This window comes from Ictidomys tridecemlineatus, chromosome 2, assembly GCF_052094955.1.
Source record: "Ictidomys tridecemlineatus isolate mIctTri1 chromosome 2, mIctTri1.hap1, whole genome shotgun sequence".
Classification (NCBI taxonomy): domain Eukaryota; kingdom Metazoa; phylum Chordata; class Mammalia; order Rodentia; family Sciuridae; genus Ictidomys; species Ictidomys tridecemlineatus.
Genome location: NC_135478.1, coordinates 219086461 through 219099773, shown reverse-complemented (window position 1 = coordinate 219099773; position 13313 = coordinate 219086461). Strand labels below are relative to the sequence as shown.

General features: G+C 41.7%; 1 protein-coding gene across 1 annotated transcript in view; it reads right to left on the bottom strand.

The window, feature by feature from the left end:
* Mgam2 (maltase-glucoamylase 2 (putative)) overlaps positions 1-13313 on the bottom strand; it is a 79964-nt gene that overhangs the window by 2133 nt on the left and 64518 nt on the right. The window contains exons 45-49 of the mRNA XM_078027885.1: positions 10598-10647; positions 7014-7187; positions 5487-5691; positions 295-4625; positions 33-90 (exon numbers count right to left, since the gene is read on the bottom strand). Coding sequence (XP_077884011.1) covers positions 33-90; positions 295-4625; positions 5487-5691; positions 7014-7187; positions 10598-10647 — 4818 coding nt within the window. The remainder of the gene's footprint in view (positions 1-32; positions 91-294; positions 4626-5486; positions 5692-7013; positions 7188-10597; positions 10648-13313) is intronic.

Sequence of the window (13313 nt, the reverse complement as noted above, 5' to 3'; positions counted from 1 at the left end):
AAGAGGAAAGCTATTGCTCATGGAGTCAGCACCAGTGTGTGTGAGAGGAGTGGACGCAACTGGAAGCCCATCGTGAGGACTGGTGTCATCCTTATTGGCACGAGAGGAGGTGGTCACCAGAGAAGCACTAGCACCAGCATTGGATGTGGGAGGGGTTGCAGGGGAAGGGGTGGCGCCAGGAGGGGAGGGGGTGGCGCCAGGAGGGGAGGGGGTGGCGCCAGGAGGGGAGGGGGTGGCGCCAGGAGGGGAGGGGGTGGCGCCAGGAGGGGAGGGGGTGGCGCCAGGAGGGGAGGGGGGGGCGCCAGGAGGGGAGGGGGGGGCGCCAGGAGGGGAAGGGGTGGCGCCAGGAGGAACCACAGTGCTCCTGCCCACATTACTGGTACTGGTTAGGGGGGAAGTAGATGAGGCCAGTAACGCAGAACTGGTTTCAGCAGCAGCAGTACTGGCCTGGGAGGCCACGGCTGCAGGAGGCACCACATCACTCGGGCTGGCAGCAGTGGCACCGGGAGGACGAGTTGTATCCTGAGCAGCTGTGTTTTCTGTGGCACCAACAGTGCTTATGGGGAAAGTGGCTTGGACAGACACAGTGGCACTGGTGTCAGTGACAATACTCGTGAAGGAAGCATTGGTGGCAGTGGTGACATTAGTAGTGCCTATGATAAAAGGAGTAGTTGGGAAAGAGACAGTGGCATTGGTGACAGTGGCACTACTGGTGGTAAAATGAGAATTGGTGGCATTAGTAGTGCCTATGGTGAAAGGAGTGGTTGGGACAGGGACAGTGACACTGGTGTCAGTGACAATACTCATGGTGAAGGAAGCATTGGTGGCAGTGGTGACATTGGTAGTGCCCATGGTAAAAGGAGTGGTGGGGACAGGGACAGGGGCACTGGTGTCTGTGACAATTCTCGTGGTGAAAGACACATTGGTGGCAGTGGTGACATTAGTAGTGCCTGTGGTGAAAGGAGTGGTGGGGACAGGGACAGTGGCACTGGTGTCAGTGGCACTACTGAAAGGAGCACTGGTGGCAGTTTTGACATTAGTAGTGGCTATGCTGAAAGAAGTGGTTGGGACAGGAACAGTGGCACTGGTGTCAGTGGCACTACTGAAAGGAGCATTGGTGGCAGTGGTGACATTAGTAGTGCCTGTGGCGAAAGGAGTAGTTGGGACAGGGACAGGGGCACTGGTGTCAGTGATAATACTGGTGGTGAAGGAAGCATTGGTGGCAGTGGTGACATTAGTAGTGCCTGTGGTAAAAAGAGTGGTTGGGACAGGGACAGTGGCACTGGTGTCAGTGGCACTACTGAAAGGAGCACTGGTGGCAGTTTTGACATTAGTAGTGCCTGTGGTGAAAGGAGTGGTTGGGACAGGAACAGTGGCACTGGTGTCAGTGGCACTACTGAAAGGAGCATTGGTGGCAGTGGTGACATTAGTAGTGCCTGTGGCGAAAGGAGTAGTTGGGACAGGGACAGGGGCACTGGTGTCAGTGATAATACTGGTGGTGAAGGAAGCATTGGTGGCAGTGGTGACATTAGTAGTGCCTGTGGTAAAAAGAGTGGTTGGGACAGGGACAGTGGCACTGGTGTCAGTGGCACTACTGAAAGGAGCACTGGTGGCAGTTTTGACATTAGTAGTGCCTGTGGTGAAAGGAGTGGTTGGGACAGGAACAGTGGCACTGGTGTCAGTGGCACTACTGAAAGGAGCATTGGTGGCAGTGGTGACATTAGTAGTGCCTGTGGCGAAAGGAGTAGTTGGGACAGGGACAGGGGCACTGGTGTCAGTGATAATACTGGTGGTGAAGGAAGCATTGGTGGCAGTGGTGACATTATTAGTGCCTGTGGTAAAAAGAGTGGTGGGGACAGGGACAGTGGCACTGGTGTCTGTGACAATTCTTGTGGTGAAAGACACATTGGTGGCAGTGGTGACATTAGTAGTGCCTGTGGTGAAAGGAGTGGTGGGGACAGGGACAGTGGCACTGGTGTCAGTGGCACTACTGAAAGGACCACTGGTGGCAGTGATGGCATTAGTAGTACCTATGGTGAAAGGAGTAGTTGGGACAGGGACAGGGGCACTGGTGTCAGTGATAATACTGGTGGTGAAGGAAGCATTGGTGGCAGTGGTGACATTATTAGTGCCTGTGGTAAAAAGAGTGGTTGGGACAGGGACAGTGGCACTGGTGTCAGTGGCATTACTGAAAGGAGCATTGGAGGCAGTGGTGACATTAGTAGTGCCTGTGGTGAAAGGAGTGGTTGGGACAGGAACAGTGGCACTGGTGTCAGTGGCACTACTGAAAGGAGCATTGGTGGCAGTGGTGACATTAGTAGTGCCTGTGGTGAAAGGAGTGGTGGGGACAGGGACAATGGCACTTGTGTCAGTGACAATTCTCGTGGTGAAGGACACATTGGTGGCAGTGGTGACATTAGTAGTGCCTGTGGTGAAAGGAGTGGTGGGGACAGGGACAGGGGTACTGGTGTCAGTGACAATACTCATGAAAGGAGCACTGGTGGCAGTGGTGACATTAGTAGTGCCTATGGTGAAAGGAGTGGTGGGGACAGGGACAGTGACAATACTGGTGGTGAAGGAAGCATTGGTGGCAATGGTGACATTAGTAGTGCCTGTGGTGAAAGGAGTGGTGGGGACAGGAACAGGGGCACTGGTGTCAGTGACAATACTGGTGGTGAAGGAAGCATTGGTGGCAGTGGTGACATTAGTAGTGCCTGTGGTAAAAGGAGTAGTGGGGACAGGGACAGGGGTACTGGTGTCAGTGACAATACTCGTGAAAGGAGCACTGGTGGCAGTGGTGACATTATTAGTGCCTGTGGTAAAAAGAGTGGTGGGGACAGGGACAGTGGCACTGGTGTCTGTGACAATTCTCGTGGTGAAAGACACATTGGTGGCAGTGGTGACATTAGTAGTGCCTGTGGTGAAAGGAGCGGTGGGGACAGGGACAGTGGCACTGGTGTCAGTGGCACTACTGAAAGGAGCACTGGTGGCAGTGGTGACATTAGTAGTGCCTGTGGTGAAAGGAGTGGTGGGGATAGGGACAGGGGCACTAGTGTCAGTGACAATACTCGTGGTGAAAGGAGCACTGGTGTCAGTGGCACTACTGAAAGGAGCACTGGTGGCAGTGGTGACATTAGTAGTACCTGTGGTGAAAGGAGTAGTTGGGACAGGGACAGTGGGACTAGTGTCAGTGACAATAATGGTGGTGAAGGAAGCATTGGTGGCAGTGGTGACATTATTAGTGCCTGTGGTAAAAGGAGTGGTGGGAACAGGGACAGTGGCACTGGTGTCAGTGGCACTACTGAAAGGAGCACTGGTGGCAGTTTTGACATTAGTAGTGTCTGTGGTGAAAGGAGTGGTGGGGACAGGGATAGTGGCACTGGTGTCAGTGGCATTACTGAAAGGAGCATTGGTGGCAGTGGTGACATTAGTAGTGCCTGTGGTGAAAGGAGTGGTGGAGAAAGGGACAATGGCACTTGTGTCAGTGACAATTCTCGTGGTGAAGGACACATTGGTGGCAGTGGTGACATTAGTAGTGCCTGTGGTGAAAGGAGTGGTGGGGACAGGGACAGGGGTACTGGTGTCAGTGACAATACTCATGAAAGGAGCACTGGTGGCAGTGGTGACATTAGTAGTGCCTATGGTGAAAGGAGTGGTGGGGACAGGGACAGTGACAATACTGGTGGTGAAGGAAGCATTGGTGGCAATGGTGACATTAGTAGTGCCTGTGGTAAAAGGAGTAGTGGGTACAGGGACAGGGGTACTTGTGTCAGTGACAATACTCGTGAAAGGAGCACTGGTGGCAGTGGTGACATTATTAGTGCCTGTGGTAAAAAGAGTGGTGGGGACAGGGACAGTGGTACTGGTGTCTGTGACAATTCTTGTGGTGAAAGACACATTGGTGGCAGTGGTGACATTAGTAGTGCCTGTGGTGAAAGGAGTGGTGGGGACAGGGACAGTGGCACTGGTGTCAGTGGCACTACTGAAAGGACCACTGGTGGCAGTGATGGCATTAGTAGTACCTATGGTGAAAGGAGTGGTGGAGACAGGGACAGTGACACTGGTGTCAGTGACAATACTCGTGGTGAAGGAAGCATTGGTGGCAGTGGTGACATTAGTAGTGCCTGTGGTGAAAGGAGTGGTGGGGACAGGGACAGTGGGACTAGTGTCAGTGACAATACTCGTGGTGAAGGAAGCATTGGTGGCAGTGGTGACATTAGTAGTGCCTATGGTGAAAGGAGTGGTGGGGACAGGGACAGTGGGACTAGTGTCAGTGACAATACTCGTGGTGAAGGAAGCATTGGTGGCAGTGGTGACATTGGTAGTGCCCATGGTAAAAGGAGTGGTGGGGACAGGGACAGGGGTACTTGTGTCAGTGACAATACTCGTGAAAGGAGCACTGGTGGCAGTGGTGACATTATTAGTGCCTGTGGTAAAAAGAGTGGTTGGGACAGGGACAGTGGCACTGGTGTCTGTGACAATTCTTGTGGTGAAAGACACATTGGTGGCAGTGGTGACATTAGTAGTGCCTGTGGTGAAAGGAGTGGTGGGGACAGGGACAGTGGCACTGGTGTCAGTGGCACTACTGAAAGGACCACTGGTGGCAGTGATGGCATTAGTAGTACCTATGGTGAAAGGAGTGGTGGAGACAGGGACAGTGACACTGGTGTCAGTGACAATACTCGTGGTGAAGGAAGCATTGGTGGCAGTGGTGACATTAGTAGTGCCTGTGGTGAAAGGAGTGGTGGGGACAGGGACAGTGACACTGGTGTCAGTGACAATACTCGTGGTGAAGGAAGCATTGGTGGCAGTGGTGACATTAGTAGTGCCTGTGGTGAAAGGAGTGGTGGGGACAGGGACAGTGGGACTAGTGTCAGTGACAATACTCGTGGTGAAGGAAGCATTGGTGGCAGTGGTGACATTGGTAGTGCCCATGGTAAAAGGAGTGGTGGGGACAGGGACAGGGGCACTGGTGTCAGTGACAAAACTGGTGGTAAAAGGAGCACTGGTGGCAGTGGTGACATTAGTAGTGCCTGTGGTGAAAGGAGTGGTTGGGACAGGGGTAGTGGGACTAGTGTCAGTGGCACTACTAGTGGTGATAGGAGCACTGGTGGCAGTGATGACATTAGTAGTACCTATGGTGAAAGGAGTGGTTGGGACAGGGACAGTGGCACTGGTGTCAGTGGCAGTACTGGTGGTAAAAGGAGCATTTGTGGCAGTGGTGACATTAGTAGTGTCTGTGGTAAAAGGAGTAGTTGGGAAAGGGACAGTGGCACTGGTAACAGTGGCAATACTGGTGGTGAAGGAAGCATTCGTGGCAGTGGTGACATTGGTACTGCTTGTTGTGAGCATTGTGGTGAGGACAGGTACAGTGGCACTTGTGCTAGCACCAGTGGCCACGGAGTAAGGCGTAGTGTCAGGACCAGCTGCACTAGTTGTGACTGCTGTAGAGCTGGTTGGAGGAGTGGTTATGGCAGAGGGTTCACTAGTGCCAGCAGCAGGACTTGCACTAGCAGAGCTAGTGAGAATCTCAGTAGCAGCAGCTGTTGTAGAAGATGTAGAAGGCTCAGGACTCATGGGGAAGGCACTTGTCACAGGTGGAGTCGTAAATGAAGGATCCCCATGAATCCAGAATACCTCAGTTAATTTTTCCAGACTAACACTCTTGTCAGTCAACTGAATAGTTAGTGTCTGCCAAAAAAATAAAAATAAAATAAAATAAAGTGGGTATATTAAAACTTCTTTACCATATTTTAGTCCCATCTGAAATTTCATTTAACAACAATAATAAAACCCACAATGTGCTCATTCTTTGCCAAGACAGTGACAGTATACAAACACTTTTTTTTTTTTTTAGATCACATGCATTCCTGACAGTTTAATTTGGAGAAATGCTCTGTGTGCAGAATCCTATGATGGCAGTCTCTTCCTACTCACTTCATTCAGTCAGAACCACATTGGTCACAAATGTTACAGCTGCAATTAAAGCCAGTGTTTATTAAAACCTCCTTGCCTTGCCATTGGCCTTACTCTTCCTGGCAGCAGGCTAGTTTCACACCTTCACTATGTTCAACACCTAGAATGGTAACTGGCATCTACTGGTATCTGATGTGCTATGGAAATGTCCAAAAAAGAGGGTATTCAAGGACTTTCTGTATTTGTCTTAATTAGAAACAGTTACTTGGTAAAAGTGGTTCTGAACTCCATAGTCCAGGGAAAATGTTGCAAACAACTAGAAGAGACTGTAGAAAAAGGAATTATTTGGCCTGTATTCAGAAGGGCCTTTTTCTAAAATTAAAATATCAACAGGGCACCCTTTTCACCTTTTAGAAGCTGGAACTAGAGTTATTCATTTTCACTTTTTTACACTCTACACTATGACTTGCTGAACTCATATTTCTGATTAGTGTCATGTGCTAAAGTAGAGTGCTTTTTCCTCTGATTGCCCTAGGTGTTACTATTGTTAATACAACTTCCAAAATGCTAATTTACGTGGCTCTAACAACAAAAACAGATCCTCTGATAGGTTCTTCTATTTTTGTCACTTTGTTTTATTTAACCAAATAAAACATCAAAGGTTAGATATAGTCATTGAATGGTCACCACAATTTACTGCCAATTTTCAACCTAAAAGATCCATAAAAATTTGACCAGGGATGTGATTGCTGCAGGAAGCAGCAGGGAACCTTTGCAACTTTAAGGAATCATTCTTTTCTTTGTTTTAGCCTCTGAGCAGAAAAGTAAGTTCTATGATGCAGCTGGGAAACTGACCTATTCAAACAGCACAATTTCATTTGTAAATGTACAGAAGGTATCACCAAACCACTGACCACTGGACCTGGGACAACATACTATGCATTTCACAGCATAATCCAACACTGAACTTTTCGGGAACATACCTGTTGCAAACATTTATAGCATTTGAAATATATGTACATATAAGGCTGATAATAGTGTTGATAATTTTGCAGAATAATAAAATTAGCTCATGATAGTATTCCTTTCAGACATACCTTAGTATAAGGGTCACTCTTGAAATTGGTCGTCATGAATTCCCAGTTGTCATATGTGAAACCGACTTGTGTCACATAAGTAGAGTTCACTCCCCAGATTTTAATATAACCAACTTTCAATGAATTTGAGTCGCTCAAATACTTATTGTGTATGACCTGAATTTTCAAGGTGTTCTAAAAAACATTCATAAAAAGAATAATGCAAAATACATTATTAATGACCTATGCCTTGCATCAGATGCTTAGAAACCTCAAGTTGCCTTTGTTGTACTGGTTTGCTATTTTTATTCTTAGTTGAACATTTTATAAAGACATTTCCTGAACACTTGCTGCAAAAAATTTGATGATGTCAAAAAATAGGCCTATGTACCAGCATACCTTGCGTGTATCTTTTGCTAATTCTTATAATAATTTTGAAAAGAAACTCTGTTTTAAAGATGAGAAAACTGAGGTTCTAGGAGATGAAGTGAGTAGCTGAAGGACAATGTGCCTATATGCACAGCATTAGAAGAATTAATACAGGTGAATAAAGAAAAAGCCCTAGAGTAAGGATGGTTGACAAGAAATGCAGGAACTTATCTCAACTGTGAGCTCATTAAGCATCAATGCAAGGATTAAAATAATATTAAATAAATCATGCGATGCCATGTAACTAAGGCCAAAAGAAACACATAGTGAAAATTTGTTACTATAGGAACAATGTAGTCAAGGAAGATTTGGTAAGGACACAGAACTTCAGAAGCCCTGGGAAGATGGATAGGATGTATAAAGGTGACATGAATGGGGCAGGGAAAAGAGACAGAGATAATTTGAACAAGGGCACACTCATTGAGTTAGGACAAGGGCTACTGTAGGTGGTGCTAAGAAAAAAGGAAAATGAGACTGGATTTGCATGTAAGTATGTCAAATAAGGTTGTGAACTATGCAGTAAATTGGAATAGTTGCAGTAGACTAGAATTGTGAATATCTTGATTCTGGTGGTAGTAGTAGAAAGAGAAAGAAGCATACAATTGGCATTATCAAGATAGGGAAGAAGGGTGGGAGGGAAAGGGAGCAGGTAGGGGAGTAACAAGGATGGTGGAATGTGATGGACATCATTATACAAAGTACATGTGTGAAGACTTGAATTGGGTGTCAACATACTTTATTATATACAAACAGAAATACAAAAAGTGTGGTATTTGTGTGTATTAAGAATTGTAATGCAAAAAAAATAATGTTACCTTAGATTAGGTAGAGGGAAGTGAAAGGAGGGGAAGGCAAGGGATATGGGGATAAGAAAAATAGTAGAATGAAACACATTATTACTGTATGTATATAGGTGACTGTTTGACCAACGTGATTCTACAATATGTATACTCAGAAAAATGAAAAATTATATCCCATCTATGTATGATACATCAAAGTATTTAAGTGCATTCTACTGTCATGTATAACTAATTAAAACAAAATTTAAAAAAAAAATTAACAGGATTTTTTGGCTGAATCAAAGGAAAAATGGGCAGGCCGAATCAAAGGAAAGATCAAGGAAAAGGTATACACTTGAAGCAAGTAGATGTATTAGGGCTAGATCTTACTGATTTGAGAGAGCAGATGGTTCAATTTCCTGAAATTGTGCATAGTAGTTGTAGTTAGAAATTGGTTAAGATGGTGGATGTTTTTATACTACAGAAGTCAGTAAATACTATAGATCAGCTCCTACCCCACAAGTTGGCTCACTAGCCAGGCAACACTGATAATAATTAACCCAGAGAACACTAGCAGCTTTTTTTCACTTCAGGCCACTGGTCTCTAGGGGGGGAAATTTATTAAACATCCCACAAGTAAGAATCCTCTTATCACTACTGTGGAATAACAAAAGAATGGAAATTTAGACTTAAAAGTAATTTAAGGGCCATCTTATGTTTTATAAGAAATAGATTTAACAAGAAAAGTGCCTCTTAGTAGTAGAAAGAGAACTAAAATCCAGAATTTCTAGATCAACAGCTTCATTTACAAACAATATTTTGAGAGGAAAAATAAAGTTTTCCACTCCAATATTCTTTCGTTAAAAACAGGGAATGTACAGATTTAATGAGAATACAAACTCTTGCATTTAGTTTCATGTCTATATACTCATGTCTATGAAAATAAAATGTAGTTGACCATGAGATTTTTATGTGCCAAACATCTGATACATGTGCTTAAAAATTAACACAATGCAACATCAGTAAAAGACAGTCTGGCTAAAAAGTGGTAGTAGGCAATATAAAAATCAATTCTCTCCTGTAGGAATATAGTGCAAACCATATATGTAATTTTAAATTTTCTAATAGCCACATTTTCAAAAAGTAAAAGGAAAAATTGATTTTAAAAGATATTTTACTTAGTATCAAGGTTTATAAAATATTATTTCAACATGTATTCAATATAAAACACTCTGGGATATTATACAATCTTTCTTCAAACTTAGTTATTAAATATTTCAAATTAGGCTGGCCATACTTGCAAGGGCTTAACAGTCACATGTATTTTGGATAGTGAAGGTCTAAATTGTGCTCTTAATCCTGAGAACCAGGTTTTAGGGGAAATCTAGGATAACTGGAGTCCAAACAGAATAATCACATCTAGAAACCAATAATGTTAGTCCAGAGATGCATAAAGACAGAAGGGATATATATATACATAAAAGACATCTCAAGTATTTGAAGTACTTAAGGAAAAGAGAATAGATTTGTGCCTCAATTATTCTTATTTGAAGTCAATAGATAAAACTTACAGAGAAGCAAATTCTAACTTGAAAATGAAATGAACCTTTTTTTCTCTAATTAGAATTACAGATTATTCATGGAATTACTTAACATAATACATTGATTGTAATGTTGTCTCCAACTATTCATTCCTCACTTTTCTATGTAATTTTAGTAATTTTGCCTGACTTAATGCAATATGCTGTCCCACGTGCGCATCTGACTTAGCTTTGCTAGTGGGAGATTAGTCAACTCCATGCATGAAGTGATTTTAGGCACTTCCATGTCAATTTGCACCTTCTTCCATAATCATAAAAACATCATGCTCAGACCATCCTATAGGTCATGTTAGATCATCTGTAGGTCAGCTGATATGTCAGGTATGTGAGAAAGTGAAGCCAAGATCACTCAAGCAGCCTAGAACCAGTGGCCAAATGCAGTCACTTTTGAGCCAGCCAGTATCAGCCAAATTCAGTCCAGGTCATCTGAGTTTTGCAGTCTAATAACCAAGTGCTTATAGTTGCATGCCACTGAGGGTTTGAGGTTGTCTGTAGTGCAGCATTATTGCATAACCGCTTATTAAATTCCTTATTCCTGAAAACATTTTACACATTTAGGAATCCATTTTTCCCTGGATCAATGTGAGTTCCAAATTTCTTTATCTATAATAATGCTATTGGATAATTATCAAAATAAGGATTTCTTTTCTTCCCTATTTTAATGTTAACAAATCTGAATTGGTAAAGGCAGTAAAGATCTCCTATTAAAATGTGAGATATTATAAACATTAACTGATAATGTTTAATCTGTAACTAACTGGAAAAGCATTTATAAAGTTCAACAAAATAGCATTACCTGAGCTGCAATAAAGTTTGCCAAGAAATAGTTTCCATTTTCATAGGTGTCTGAAAGCAAGAGGAAGAAGAAAATAAGCAATTGCTCAATGCTTCTATTGCAGCAGATAATCAAGTCAGAAAATATCTTAATGTGTATATGATACACTTTAATTTATAAATTAGGCATAGTAAGAGATTAACAATAACTAATAATAATATATAGCAATTGTAACATAATTTTGTAGGCTTGAGCTTTGGGCCATTATTAAGTAAAATATAAGCATTGAAATAGTGCAACGGTTGACCTAATAACAAAAATGCCTTCTCAGTGACTAATTGGAGGGTAGCATATACAGCATGGATACACTGGAAAAACTGATGGTTCACATCCTAAGTGAGATGGACTAATATTGCATAAATTTTCATACACTCTACCCACTGCATCAATTACTTATTTCTGGAATTTTCCATTTAATACTTTTGGACTGTTGCTGACCATAGGTAATTAAAACCACAAAATGTGAAAACTCAAAAAAAGAGGAATACTTTTTTTCTTAGTTGGTATCTACTTTATTCATTCTCCTCATGGTACTTTCATACCTCCTCCTATTTCTTAAAAGTCAGTTTTACATCATGATCTTTTCTTGACCTTTGTCAACATTTCAATGTCTTGCCAATAGTCCAAAAAAATTATCTCCTTTAACTGACTGACTTTCTTCTAAGTCTTCAACATTACTTCATAGGGAAGTAAACAATTACAAAATCCATATGGTATTTTAAATTTAGCCTTAAAATGAATGCAACTTAAGCAAACACTATAGCCACTTTTATCAGTTAATGAAGAGTTTTCAAGAATGAGATTTGGCTCACAGAATTTTTAAAGATTATAAGATTATCCTTGAAGTAGCCTTTATATTACTTTATGTAAACAAGGAAAATCTGCTAACAGAAAATTTAAATTAAATCTACTTGTTCCATATTTTAGTATTTAGTAATTTAAATTTTAATTTCTAAGTCTATTAATTTGTTTAAATAAGGGCAAAAAAGAGCATTATTAAAAAGAGTAACTTTTAATATTTCAAGGACTGTAAATTTTTAGTCTTTAAACCAAACATATTTTTATAGAAACTTAAATTATTCTGAGAAACATACAAACTAAATCCAAAATGTAATGTGCTGTATGCCTGCAAGAATGGTTGATGTTTTAAAAACTGATAATACCAGGTATTAGCGAGGATGAGAAAAGTTGGATTCTTAATCATTGCTGTTAATAATAGGAAATAGTACAGCCAATTAGAATATAATTTTGGCAATTTCTTTGAACATTAAACATGTATTTATCCAATATGGCCCAGCAATTCCACTCCCAGGTTTTTAGGCAAGAGAGATGAACAGATAAGATCACAAAATGTTTTATACCCAAATAATGGTTCCAAAAATGAAGCAACTTAAATATTTATCAGTAAATCCATGGGCAAATTGTGGTATATCCACAAAATGGAATGTTATTCAGGACTAAAAAGTAATTAGCTCCTTTTACAAGCAACAACATGGGTGAATTTAAAAAACATTCTGATAAGTGAAAATCTAAAGACACATAAAGGGTCTACACTACCTGATTCTACTCATATAAAACCTAGGAGACAGGGCTCTGTCTGCAGTTGGAGAAAGCAGAATAAATACTTGTCTTGGAAGTAGCAGGTGGAAGTGGGGAAAGCTGACTGGAAAAAATAAGGCGCTCTTGGGTCATGAAAAGATCCTGTATCTTGATATGATGGTGGTTATCTCACTGTGTGTATCTGCCAACTATTCAAGAGCTCTATTTAAAAATGAAGACATTTTACTTATGTAAATTACAACTCTTTGATTAAAGGAAAATAATTATCTTCAAGGAATATACTTTATGGAAATAATTTAAAATGCAAACACAGGCTAACACTACAAAATGTGATTCATAAAAATGAAAACTGAAAACATCCTATACAAAGAACAATTACACAGTTACATAAATTACAGCATAGCTTCTTGATAGAATCTATGTCATAATGGCGCTTATAAGGAGAATATAATACATCTAGAATTGTGTCTTTCATTATGTTAAGTGAAAATAAGCAGGCTTCACAAATTAAATTTGTAGTATGTTTCCAGCTACAAAAAATCACACATTTTATTAAGTAATGTAAAGGCAAAGGTAATACAGCAAAAATATTAAAAGTGGTCATATTTTTTCTAATTTTCCATCTTAAAGACTTTTTGAAGGGAACACTTCATGCTTTAATGAGAGTATCTTATCTTCATAATGAAGAAAACTAAAAAGAAGGAAGCCTTTAGAAATAGCAGTAGTGAGAAACAGATTAATGTTTCAGAAAATGTGGCAAGCTGCAAGACAAAATGTTCTGTTCCACAGTATTTAAGTAGTGAAAAGTAACTGGTTGGAGCAGTGTGACAGTATTTCCATAGAAATGTCTGAGAAAGAGGCTGCTCTGATTACAATGGTAGGTTCCAATCCAAGGCAGAATGAGCTTGTCCCTGGATTGGGGAGTGAAAGCACATAAGGTGTGAAGTATCCTTTAGGTGATACTTAATTCCCAATTTATGAGTTACCAAGAAATTTTCTAACTCTATTTTTTTTTCCTGAGTGGGCCAACATATGAGGAAAAAGATGCCTGGTGTGACCAGCTGGCCCAATAATAGAGCCCAGTCCTTGTCCCATTGAGAATGAATTTAACTGTCAG